Here is a 14,017-nt window from a genome sequence, read left to right on the forward strand (position 1 = left end):
AAGTTGTCCCAGAGGTTCCTTACACTATCTTCATATTTTTTTAATCTCTTTTCTTTTTTTCTTTTTCGGTTGGGTATTTTTTGTTTCTTTGTATTTCAAGTCTTTGACTTGATTCTTGGGATCCTCTTGTCTGCTGTTGGATCTCTGTAAATTATTCTTTATTTCAGTCAGTGTATGCTTAATTTCTAGTTGGTCCTTTTTCATGTCCTCCATGGTCTCACTATACTCCTTGAGGGATTCATTAAATTTATCGGCGGTTTCCATAAAATTCTTGACAAACCTTATAAACGTGGCCTTGAACTCTATATCCAGTCGTCTGCCCTCCTCCGTTTCTGCCAATTGTGACCTGTTTCTTTGTCTCCGCATTTTGGCTGCTTCCCTGTGTTGATAGAGTGGCCCTGCGCGCCAGGTGTCCTGTAGGGCCCAGTGGCTCAGCCTCCCCAGTTACCTGGGGTGGACACTCTTGGTGCACTCTTGGTGCCTTGGTTGTTGTAGGATCACTGGGAGGAATTGACCTCCAGGCCAATTGGCTGTGGGAAGCAGCTGTGTCTGAAGTGGGAGAATGGTCCCCCTCTGACCACTGGGTACAGTGGCTCCTGGATCTAAGGAGGTGCTAATTCAGCCCCTGCCTGAGGCCACACAGCTGGAGCCACGAAGAGGCTCAGCTGTGAAGCAATGCAAGCCGCTGCGGGGCCTTGGGCCTTCTCTTGGAAGTTCCGGGTCTGCCTGGCTGGGCTGTAGTTAGGTACATTCACATGCAAAAGCCTCTGCTGCAGCCTGGGTGGGGCGGGGTCTCAGGGAGTCAAAAGGGCGGAGAAAGAAGCTATGGCTGATTCTCCGCGCCCGGAGTCGCGCGTCTCAGTGTCCCGGTAACAGCTGCAAGCACCTCTGAGGGAAATCCGCCCTCAAGTTCGCCCGCTGCTGCCTGACAGACCAGCCTCTCCCCGTATGAGTCCCGGGTCCCCAGAGACTTCCCGGAACCGGAGTTCAGAGCAGTCGGGAGCTTGTGATTCAAAAAGACAGCCGCGTCCTCAGGTGCCACCCCCTTTCCGCGCGCGCGCGCTGCCGCCGTACCTCGTACCTCTGCACTCAGCCTCCGCAGCTCCTCTGGCTCTCAGCGTGCTTTTCTTTTCTTCTAGTTGTAGAAATTACACTCAGCCAGCCTTCCTGTTGTTCTGGACGATGTTTGCTCCGTCCTTTGGGATATTTTTTAATTGTTGTGTGAGGCGACTATTTCCCGGTGTTTATCTATGCTGCCATCTTAGTTTCTCCCAAATTAGTTTTTTCAGTGGAGGAAGTTCTTTGGTTCAATTCTGGTTCTGCTGTCTGGATGGGATTTCCTTATCCTTTGTCTTTTTATCCTCCTTCTGGAAGGATCCCTTGTCCATTATCTTCCATGGCCACCTCTGAATTAGACAATAACAAATAGTTTTGTTTGTCAGCATCCCACTGTAAGGTACCTACCTGATCTGGATTAGTTGGTATAGGACAGTGATGGTGAACCTATGACAAGTGTGTCAGAGGTAACACGCGAACTCATTTTTTTGGTTGATTTTTCTTTGTTAAATGGCATTTAAATATATAAAATAAATATCAAAAATATAAGTCTTTGTTTTACTATGGTTGCAAATATCAAAAAATTTCTATATGTGACATGGCACCAGAGTTAAGTTAGGGTTTTTCAAAATGCTGACACGCCAAGCTCAAAAGGTTCGCCATCACTGGTATAGGATATGCTGCTGTTAAAAGATCTCCATTATAAACTTTTGAACAATAATAGATACAGAGGCAGAGCTGCCTCAAACAGATTGTCAAACTGCAGCGGGAAGGCCGGGGAGGGTTCGGGGGCAGGAGGTAGGGGGGTAAGAGATCAACTAAAGGACTTGTATGCATGCATATAAGCATAACCAATGGACATAAGACACTGGGGGATAGGGGAGGCTAGGGGACTGTCTAGGGCGGGGGGATAAAATGGACACATATGTAATACCCTTTGTAATACTTTAAGCAATAAATAAAAAAAATAAAAATAAAAAAAAGATCTCACAATGGCTTACCGACAGTGGCTCACAGAAGAGTTTTTTCTGCTCTTCTCCAGTACAGGGTAGCTGTTCTAGGTTAGGGTGTGACTCCTATGTGGTTATCTGGGCTGAGAGTGGGAAGTTGTGTCATTATTTTACAACTATTTTTTTCCAGCAGGCATATCATGAACTAGAGTTCAATATTTATAATTTCTTCTTTTGATATGTTTTATGTATTAAATGTTTTATTTTGAAATAATGCCGGACATACAGGAATGTTGCAAGACTTAATACAAAGAATTCCTGTATACCCTTTACCCAGATCCCTTAAGTGTTAACATTTTACCATGTTTATCATTCTCTCAGTGTGTGCAAGTTTTTTTTCTGTAAAGTTTAAGTATGTTGCAGAAATGATGCCCCTTTAGCTCTAAGTAATGTGTTTCCCAAAATACAAGGAGATTCACTTAACCACAGCACAGTTAACAAAATCAGGAAATTCACATTGACATGCCCTATAATTTATAGACCTTATTCAAAATTTTCCTACTGTTCAACTAATGTTCTTTATATCAAGAGAAAAAATGTCTGGTCCAGGAACCAATTCATGATGACATATTACATTTAATTATCATGTCTCTTTAGTCTCTTTTAATCCAGAAACACCCCTAGTCTTTGTCTTTTGTGACATGGACATTATTTGAAGAGTATAGGCTGGTCATTTTATTAAGCCTCAATTGAATGTCCCTCAATTTGGGATTATCTGATATTTCCTCATGATTAGATAGATTCAGGAATATTACAGAAGTAATGTGTCCTCACTCCATCATATCAGGAGGCACATGATGTTGACTTGTGTAGTTACTGGTCATTTTAACTTTGATTACTTGGTTGAGGTGATGCTGGGTTTCTCCACTGTGAAGTTACTTTTTTATTTTTTTCCTGTTAACATTTTTATTTTTTCACGGTAACAGGAATTGTATACAAATGACAGTAGACCCTTGCCTCTTTATTTTATCTAAATAAAAGATAACTCAAGATGAATTCTCAAAAGAAAAAGAGCTATGTACATAAGAGACTATATCTTACTTCATCGTCTACTTGGGATCAGTAGTTGTGTTGCTGTCATAGAATCAGGAAAGAGGTTGTGATAAGTTGGAAGAGGTACATACGCTGCTGTTATCATTTTACCAGCAAACCACCTGCCATGTAATGCATTTACAGCAGCAATGGCTGCAGCAATTGATGGGCACTTCACATACACGTTGCCCTGAGCTGAATTTTTGTCAACATAAATATGAATAACTCCTCCATGTTTATTACATTCTTCAATCACATCATCCTTAATCTCTGTATCCCATCCAACTTCTTCTTCTGTTTGAGGGTTAAACATGTTAGAGAGTTGAAAACACTGTGTTGTAAGAGGTTGGACAGAGGCAGCTGCAGCTAAAGCTGAAGCTTCAGTCTGTTGGGAAAGTCTTGTTTGCAAATCTGCCACAGCACCAAATGCCAAGGAGCCACTCATTTGTAGAGCTTGCTGTGCTTCTGGTGGGATCTGCAAACCTGTACCCTCTGCAAGTCTTGCCATTAATTGAAGACGACCAGTTGTTCCCAAATCAATTCCAGTCCTTTCCAGTTCATCACTGTCCAAAAAGGAGCTAGCGCTGGAAGCATCAGTTCGTTCAGTAACATGACCAACTTTCATTGGCCTTCCTGCTAGCTCAAATCCATTAAGTTGTTCCAAAGCCTTCTTGGCACATTCTGAATCGGAAAACGTAATAAATCCATATCCCTTGGATCGACCTGTTTCACTATCCATCATGAGCTGGATACTTTCAATCCTTCCAAAAGGCTCAAAGATCCCCCGCAGCATATCTTCAGTTATGTTAAAGTGTAATGAGCCCACATAAAGCCTCATTGGTCCAGCACTTCCCTTTTGTAGATTGTTTGCCATTGCTGCAGCTCTGTTTTTTTCTGCGTGTGATGCCTGTACTATGATTGGCACTCCTAAAACACGTTGGCCAGTTAATCCTATTGCTAGAGGCACTGAGCTAACATCAACAAACTGCACATAAGCAATTCCCTTGGACCGTCTTGAATTTCTATCAGAAATCATCTTCACATCTCGAACCTTTCCTACTGTAGAAAAAAACTCTTCCAGATCCCTTGGCCGAATTCTTGCTGCCAGCTGCATGCAGAAAACCGTCCTTGCATCTCTTTCCTCAGGAGTTAGATTATCAATAGGTTCCCTCACGGGGCTCTTGTCTTTTCTGAATGGACTTTTGCTTCGGGAACGTCGTCTGCTTAATTTGACTCTATGAGGCAACCCAATCTTTCCTCGGATGGCACTGTTAAATTTTGGTCCGGAGTAAGGACTTCTGTAGCGGCCTCTGAATCTGCGATCTCGACTTCTTGAGTGGCTCCGTCTCCTTTCTTTGCTTCTACTTCGCTTCCTTTCACGGCTTTTGCTCTTTTTCCTTTCTCTATCTCTGCTTCGCTTCCGTTCCTTACTTTTGCTTCTTTTTCGTTCATGACTAGGACTTCTGCTCTTGCTTTTTTTCCTCTTTTTGCTACGTTCTTCATGGCCATTAGCACTGCTCAACTTGTTCTCATCCTTCTTGTAAGGAGCCTCAAGCATTGCTTCAATATCAATATCGTCTGCCATTTTTCTCTAAAGGCCTGCGCGGGCTTCTGGGCCCCTGTGGTGCTCGTGCTCGGAGAAGAAGGCTGCTGCAGCTGCCGCCACCGCCGCTGTTGCTACAGTTAAGTCTCTAGGCCCGGGCTGCGGTACGCCCAGCCCGGATTTCAGGCTCCGAGGGCGGATAGGCCCGAGCGAATATTCACTAACACGCATCGTGAAGTTACTATTTTTTTGATCTATAATTAATAAGTATTTTGTGGGGAGATACTTTGAGTCCATTGAAATACTCTGTAACTCATCAATATTCTTGCCTGAATTAATTGTTACTATTTATATCAGTATAGACTCAGGAATATTTGTTTTAATCTATGGTTAAAATGTATTAATATAATTATTCATTTTTGTTATCACATTGTCCCAGGTTTGGTCAGTGGGAGTCCTTTCAAGCTGGCTCCAATGTCTCTTGACATGTTTCCATCATTCCTTCATCATTTCATTACTTTTTGGCACCACATGATATTCCAGGCTCATTTTTTTCTTTCCCTGCCCAGCCTTGTAATCAGCCATTTCTCCAAGAAGTCCCAGTTCCTTTTATTGGAGAATGGTATTTAGAAACTAGGATATGGGATGTACATGTGTTCATTGGTACTGAGTTGTGATTGCTTCTAGAGGTCTTAGAGGACAGAGATGGGAAATAGATGGATGTATACACATATCTGTGCATGTGTCTATGTCCATATGTACATTCTGTGCACTTCCTCCACTGTCACTGCCAGCATAATGTGGTTATGTCATTCATTAAACACATAGGTTCATTTGCTTCTGTTTGTTTATATTGCATTTTTTTAAAAAATATATTTTATTGATTTTTTACAGAGAGGAAGGGAGAGAGATAGAGAGTTAGAAACATCGATGAGAGAGAAACATCGATCAGCTGCCTCCTGCACATCCCTACTGGGGATGTACCCACAGCCCAGGTACATGCCCTTGACCGGAATCGAACCTGGGACCTTTCAGTCGGCAAGCCGATGCTCTATCCACTGAGCCAAACCGGTTTCTGCGATATATTGCATTTTTGAAGTCCTCCTCAATACTTATTGATTTTGTTTATTTTTGAATATGTCAAACATAACATGATTCCAAAAGCCCAAACTATGCAGAAATATCTATTCAGAGAAGTCCCATTATTACCCACAATTCTTTCTATTCATAAGTATCCACCATGCATTCCATCCTGTTTCCACTCCCTATAGGCAACCAGTCTTTTTAGTTTCTGGTTTATGTTTCCTGTGCTTCCTTTTGCAAAATAAGCAGATACATGGTTATTTCTTATTTTCCCTTTTTATTACTCTTGCATGCTTTTTAACTCAATATTTCTTAAATCACTCATATAATTCAGAGATTCTCATTCTTTCTTGCAGTTACATAATACTTCATTGTGTGAGTATATTATAGTTTAACCACTCTCCTGTGTGTGGCCATTCAGATTGTTTTCATTGTTTTGAATTCACAAGAAATGCTACAATGAATAACCATGCGAATATGTATTTTTTAAAAATATATTTTATTGATTTTTTACAGAGAGGAAGGGAGAGGGATAGAGAGTTAGAAACATCGATGAGAGAGAAACATTGACCAGCTGCCTCCTGCACCCCCCCCCCCCCACTGGGGATGTGCCCACAACCAAGGTACATGCCCTTGACTGGAATCGAACCTGGGACCTTTCAGTCTGCAGACCGATGCTCTATCCACTGAGCCAAACCGGTTAGGGCCGAATATGTATTTTTGTACCATTGAAAGTATATCTGCAGGGTAAATTCCTGGAATTAGAAATGATAAACACCTGTAGATTTTTGTTAAAAATTGCCAGATTCCCCCCTCAATAAGGGTTGCACAAATTTGCATTCCCACCAGAATGTGGTACTGATGTATGAATGCCTATTTTTCTGCAGCCTCACCAACGGACTGTCATTTTATTTTTTAACTTTTGCAAATCTGATAGCTGAGAAATGGATTCAGTATAATTTCAATTTGCATTTCTATTATTTTAAGTGAGGTTGAGAATTTTTATTAAGGGACATTCTTATATCGTTTTTGGGTGAATTGTCTATGTCTCGCTAATTTTTTTATTAGGTTTTTTATGTTTTCCCCTCGATTTTAAATAGTTCTTTAGATATTATAGTTACCCTTTACCTATGATATGTGTTGCAAATGTTTTCTGTTTTTTGCATTTTTGAATCTTTATTGTTGAAAGTATTACATATGTCCTCTTTTCCCCTGCATTGACCCTTCTAGCCCACCCCCATCCCCTACCCCAGGCCTTCACCACTCTATCGTCTGTGTCCATGGGTTATACACATAAGCATACAAGTTCTTTGGTTGATCTCTGCAAATGTTTTCGCCAACTTTGTCATTTGTCTTTAACTTTGATATATATATTTGTATGTAAATGTTTTTTAAAACTTTTATGTGGTCAAATGAGTCAATTTCATATTACATCTGGATTTTGAGTCATAGTTAGAAAACCTTTCCCTACTTCCAGGATATATAGGAATTCACTAATTTTTTTCTAGGACTTATAGTTTAAATTTATTTATTCAGATTTCTGATCCATTTGAAATTTATTCTTGTGAATGGTGTGAGGTATAAATCTAATTTTATCTTTTTTCAAATGGTTATCCTGCACTCTTTACTAAAAGTTCATCTTTGCCCCCGTGATTTGAGATGTCACTTATGATACACTAAATCTCTCTATTTACTCAACTTATATTTCTGGACTTCTTATTCTGTTTCACTGACCTGTCTGTCTATTCCTGGGGGCAGTACCACACTTTTATTTATAAAGGCTTTATAGTATGCTTTAATATCTCTTTTCAGTGTTTTCCTAGTTATTGTTGCATGTTTATTTTTCCATGTGGACATTTTCAACTTGTCTAGCTACATAAAAAAACTTTTTAGTATTTTATTGGGATTGTGTTAAATTTGAAAATTAACTTGAGAACTGATGTCTTTATGATGTTCTCTTCAAGAACAGAAAATAATTTCCATTTGTTTCTCAGTATTTAATCTTCATTATTGCAATTTGAATGGGGTTTTCCTCTACCATTATCTTCTATAATTGATTTTTACTTGGGTATGTGAAGGCTATTGGTTTCTGTATCTTAATTTTATATTCTGCATAGCCATTTGAAAAAAATAACCCCTCTCACACCATGCACAAAATCAATTTGCAATGGATTATAGAACTAAAGCTTCTAGAAGAAAAGGGGATATCTTTGTGATTTGGCAGTAGACAAAGTTTTCTTAGGACATAGATAAATGACATCTATCAAAGAAAAAAATCAATAAAATACACCATCAAATTTTAAAATGTCTGCTAATGAAATGACACCAATAAGAAAAAAATATAGGCAAGCCATAGACTAGGAAAGCATATTCACAAAACATATATCTGAAAAGGGAATGGTATCCAGGATATAGAAAAAACTCCTGATAGCTCAATGATATAAATAAATACCCAATAAAAATGGGCAAAAGATTTGAACACAAAATGAAAGATAGATGAATGGAAAATATATTGTACATTTTATATAGGAGAATTTTATGGTATGTGAATTATTATTATTATTATTATTATTATTATTATTATTTTCCTCACCCAAGGATATTTTCCCACTGATATTTAGAGAGAAGGAAAGACAGAGAGAAATATCAATGTGAGAGAAACTCATTGATTGGTTGCATCCTACACGAGCTCCAACCAGAGGCCGGGCTAGGGTGGAGCGGGCAACCGAGGTACATGCCCTTGACTGGAACCAAAGGCGGGACCCTTCAGTCTGCAGACTGATTCTCTATCCACTGAACCAAACTGGCTAGGGCTGGTATGTGAATTATATCTTAGTTTTTGAAAAGCAGTTATGTGGGGGCCAAATCAATTTTCTAGGGATTTGTCTTACACTTAGAGATTCCAGGGGTAAATTTTAGACTAGAGAAATGGATGTACTTCATAGCCTTCAGGCAGACCAGGAATCGAACTGCAACCTCCTGGGTCATAGGTTGATGCTCAACCACTGAACCACACCAGCTGGGCTCAGCTGAGTTTTTGATAAGTTGAGCAACTGTGAGTTTGAAGGTATGCTATCTGACAGTCCTTACAGCACAACTATTTTGTGTTTGCCAAAGTACAGAGCCATGTGTTTTAAAAGTCAACTGAAGTGAAAAATGAGCCAAACAAGAACCTGTCCTGGAATAGAAAGCCATTGCCCTTTAGCATGGAGGCAGGCCAAGGGAATATTCCCTGTCAGGGCCAATAAACACTTGAGAAGTTAAGTTGTGATTTGATTTAGCACATGGATGAACCAGACCCCAAAACTCTATGCTAGAGAGCAATTATAATTTTAGGGTAGAAAAAAAATTAAAGGCATAACCAAATCTTGGTCATGAAAAAGAATATCAGGAAAGATTTCAATTTGAACAATGTAACTTCTGGATCAGCCAGCCACCAAAGAGAAACTAGTTGTGAAAAATATGCCTGGGTAACCAAATGAACTGACTTGCTGAATGGGATTGTTAGCGCTGAACTTGATAAATGTAAGGGAATATCTATGAAAAATGATGACTTTGATTTTCTAAGGATTGGTTTGAAACCCCTCTTTATTATTGTCATTCCTAGTTTGTGACAATACCTTGTGCATGTGGGAATGGATAAAGCATCCATCTTCTTATTTCAAAGTGATATTAAGTTATGAAGGTACACCTAAAATTGAGAAGGAACTAGAACACATGCCTGGTGAATGAATCAGAAAATTTATGGCAGGTGAAATGAAATACTCCTCATGATTCTGATGATATTGTTTAATTGGTGATTAGAAATACACTGAATACACATATTGGCAAGATGCTAAATGACCAAGTGTTAAAATCAGTATCACCTGAAGCCAAGGCCAAACTAACTGTACCATATGGAAAAAAAAATTCTGGGATATAAAAGTAAATCCAAAATATTATTGAAAAATTATTAAGACTTTTGTTAAAAATGAGGTTTTCAGCCTGGCTGCTATGGTTCAGTGTTTGAACATTGACCTATGAACCAGGAGGTCATGGTTCGATTCACAGTCAGGGTACATGCCTGGATTGTGGGCTCAATCCCTAATAGGGGTTGTGCAGGAGGCAGCCAATCAATGATTCTCTCTCATCATTGATGTTTCTATCTATCTCTCCTCCTTTCCTCTCTGAAATCAATAAAAATATGTATAAAAAACTGAGGTTTTCACATTTAAAAATTGTGACATTAAAATGCAGAAACACTGATTTCTCAGCACTTTCAGTTTTGTGCACAGCTTGAAGAAAATGCTTTCTGAATATGTTAAAAATAGACTATTTTTAAGAGACGTTTTAGGTTCACAGCAAAATTGAGTGAAAGATACAAGCAAGTGGAAGCAGGTGAAGGCAGATCTTGGGGTGCCTTGAGCCTTTTGCTGGCATGCCCCTGGGCTTGGTGTTGGTGGAAGCTGGCTTTGGTGTGCAGCTTGGTCCTTCCCACACACAACCAGGCCCTACAGAGGCAGCCACAAACTGGAGATCATGTTGTAGTTCCAAACAGGTTACCCAGGCCACTCACTGGCAGCATCTGACATTAACCTGCACCAGATTCCCTCCCAAGAGACCCCAGAACCAACACACCCAATGGAGGGCTTCAGACAACAACAGAGCAGGATCCAATTAGCTCCACAAGCACCACATCCAAAGGGAGATCTCGGCAGGCACTAATCCTTGCTGAGGAGAATTCCGATTTGTGTGGTCAGCACCTGCACAGCAGCTCATAAACTGTGGTCAGGGTTAATCCTCACAGGCCACCTGAGGGTAGACCCAATGCACAGATGGGCCAACAGTGATAAAGACTCACTCAAACTTCAGTAGGAGGGCTCACATTACCCACATAAGGGACATTCCTCGTGCACCCAGCTTAGGTGGTCAGGGAGACTGTGACACTGAGTCCCACAGGACTCCTACTACATAGGCCACTATACCAAGTCTGGGAGACATAGCAGATCTACCTAATACATAGAAACAGACACAAGGAGACAGCCAAAATGGGGAGACAAGAAACATTCCCCAAATGAAAGAACAGGAGAAAAAGAACCAAATGAAATGGAGGCAGGCAATCTACCAGATACAGAATTTGAAAAATTGTTATAAGGATGCTCAAGGAACTTAGTAAGAACTTTAACAGTATAAAAAAGGACAGAAACCATAAAAAAGAACCAGTCAGAAATGAAGAATATATCTAAAATGAAGAATGCACTAGAAGGAATAAGCAGTATGTTGGAGTGATTTTGAAGACAGGACAATAGAAAACACCCAACCAGAGCAGGTGTTGGTGGAAGAAAGGAAAAATAATTTTTAAAAATGAGGATAATTTAAGGAAACTTTGGGACAACATGAAGCATAACAACATCCACATTATAGGGGTACCAGAAGGAGAAGAGAGAGAGCAAGGGATTGAGAACCTAATAGAAGATGTAATGATGGAAAACTTCCTTAACCTAGTCAAGGAAAAAGACACACAAGTCCAGGAAGCACAGAGTCCCAAACAAGATGACCCCAAAGAGGCCCACACCAAGACACATAATTAAAATGCCAAAGGTTAGACAAAGAATCTTAAAAACACAAGATGTTGGGTGGGAGAAAGCTGGTAAATAGAAATTATGGTTCTATTTATTCTGGGACAGTATAAATATAGCACATTTTAAAAGACCAAGATAGAAAGTATAAAATAGAATATGCACACAATGTCATAGAGAGGCTTACCACTACATCACATTGCTTCGCCTCTCTTCCATGGCTTCTTAGCCACCTGCTGATTGATGTCGGCTGATAAGACCAGTGGTGAGGACTGAACAGCCCTGCCAAAGTGAAATATGCAAAGCTACTGCTCATCTTTCCTCAGCTGTTCCAAATAAATCGTCAGAGGGTGGAAATAACTTAGTGGCTAGATTTCTTAGTTGACTTTGTTCAAAGCAATTGATCCAGATAAGCCTTCCTTTTTTCCTCCATCATTCTGGAAAAATACCACCAGAAAAATGTATGCAAAGTAAATATGCAAGGTTCTAAGAAAATCCCTATATATTCCACTTCTAAGATACATATTTAAGAGAAACAAAATGAATTATGAAATTTTTATTGCTGGTTTTAACACAAATCAACTATGTCTTCATCATCTGGTAATAGACTCACTTATGTTTCTATAAAATTAGATAGTAGTTGAGGATGGTGGAAAGTATGCTGATAAGTCAAGAGGAAAAATTTTAAAGTGAAATATTGAGATTTAAAAATTGCACTGAGAACTTAGAGAAAATTTGACACAGTTCAAGCCAACCTGTGTCATTTATAATACAATTGACTCTAAGAACTGTATACTTAAAACAGATAAAAATGACTAGTCCCTGGAGAAAAGGGAGTTGAATACATAAGTATTTCTCTATGTCAGCCAAGTTTTTAGTACAATTTTGAAACTCTTGAAAGCTTGCATTTGCTACTACAATTTTTTTATTTTTAAAAAATGTAGTTCATGCAAATAAAGGTCCCTTTGGACCCAAATTATTTTATGAGAGAAACTGTCTCCAATTTCAAAATTATACCATAGAGTACCTATCAGTATAAGAACATAGTTTGATTATTTTTTAAGTATTTGTCCAATTAAAGCAGCACCATATATGATTTACTTCCATTATTATAATTTCAATATTGAGCTATTATAGTATCGATAACCTGCTGCTTTTATGGTATGTCTTGTTTTATACAAGTAATGAATTCAGGAAAATGCATATGGAAATAGAATCCTTCCCTCCACTGCTAGCTGCTTTAAGGACTCTACTAATTTAGGCCCTTATCCCTTTTGCTCCCTTTTTGTGCCCATCTTCACCCCTGCCCAGTTTAGTAAAGTGCACAAGGCCAATGGAATAGGGAAGGAAGGAGTGATATATTATTTGGAGTAACTTTTTTTTCTGAAAAATTACTGCTGCAAACCACCCAGGGAAGTATAAGAACACCTTTAACAATATTGGCATGATTTGATAACTTTTTCATGCAACAGACATTTGCTGAACACCGATGTCCTCATGGTCTTAGGCATTGGAAATACAAATATGAATAAGATAATCTCTGACTCAGAAGAGTTCACTCTTTTAAAGTGAAAAGCATCATGAGATGGGAGGAGTGACAGACAATTTATAGGTGTGGCTGGGTTTAAAAGGATTGAATCAGAATTTGCCAGGTGAACAAGGAAGAGAAGGGCTTTTAGGCAGAAGGAACAGCATGTACATGGCAAGAAGATGTGAAATGACAAGAGGTTTGGGGAATTCCAAGGAAATAGTGAAGGGAGGAGAGAATGCAAAGTGGCCAGAGATGATGTTGGAAAGGGACAAGAGTGAAATCACAAAGGGCTTTTTAAAAACAAATGTTTTTATTGATTTCAGAGAGGGAGGGAGAGAAAGAGAGAGAGAGAGAGAGAGAGAGAGAGAGAGAGAGAGAGAGAGAGACATCAATGATGAGAGACAATCATCATCGGCTGCCTCCTGCATGTCCTACACTGGGGATTGATCCCGCAACCCAGGTATGTGCCCTGACTGGGAATTGAACTGCAACCTCCTAGTTCATAGTTCAATGCTCAACCACTGAACCATGCTGGCCAGGCACAAAAGGCTTTGTATATCACTGATCATAAGAGGTGTTCTCTCTTGCTGGGCAGAGATGGTACATAGAGCCTGGTACAAGATCCCTGAACCATGTAATTCCTTTGATTCTCATTTCATGCTTACCAAGTTGTTTTCTGGCTTTATCTTAGAGATACCATGATATCAGAAAAGTGATACTGAGAGTAGTGAGCAGAAATATAATGGTAACTGGAAAAATAGAACTCCATTTAAAATTTAAAAATTAGATAAAATAGAGAATTCAGAAACAGACTTAAATCTCTTTGGAAATTAATTTTATGGTAAAAATAGCATTTCAAACCAAATAGAAAGGATTGACTTTTCAGGAAATGATGTTGGAACAGTTGGTTATCCTTTTGGGGGAAAAATAAAGCTTGATCCCTACCTCATTCCTTATACCAAATTTTCTGTATCTCCTCTCTAGGGAAGAAGATGGCAGGGTTTGTTTTTTAATTTAGGAAAAGAATAATTTGCTCTAATTTTGCCCCTCATCATGTACCCTGTTACCAAAGAGAGCTTCCTGCCAGTTTGATTAGTGTGTGTGTGTGTGGGGGGGGGGGGGTGGAAAGGAGGGGGGTTCTATAGAGACTGAGCAAGTCTTGGTGCAGTGACTGAACCAAGTTTCTAGACCTCCAAAAGTGAGG

General features: G+C 39.4%; 1 protein-coding gene across 1 annotated transcript; it reads right to left on the bottom strand.

The window, feature by feature from the left end:
- Positions 1-442: 442 nt before the first annotated feature.
- Positions 443-4,785, bottom strand: LOC308536084 (RNA-binding protein 39-like). Its single transcript, XM_081115125.1, has one exon. It carries the CDS (start codon positions 4,681-4,683, stop codon positions 3,109-3,111), a length of 1,575 nt encoding a protein of 524 aa, XP_080971251.1. The 5' UTR covers positions 4,684-4,785; the 3' UTR covers positions 443-3,108.
- Between the last annotated feature and the right edge of the window lie 9,232 nt (positions 4,786-14,017).

This window comes from Myotis nattereri, assembly GCF_964212035.1.
Source record: "Myotis nattereri genome assembly, chromosome: X".
Lineage (NCBI taxonomy): Eukaryota > Metazoa > Chordata > Mammalia > Chiroptera > Vespertilionidae > Myotis > Myotis nattereri.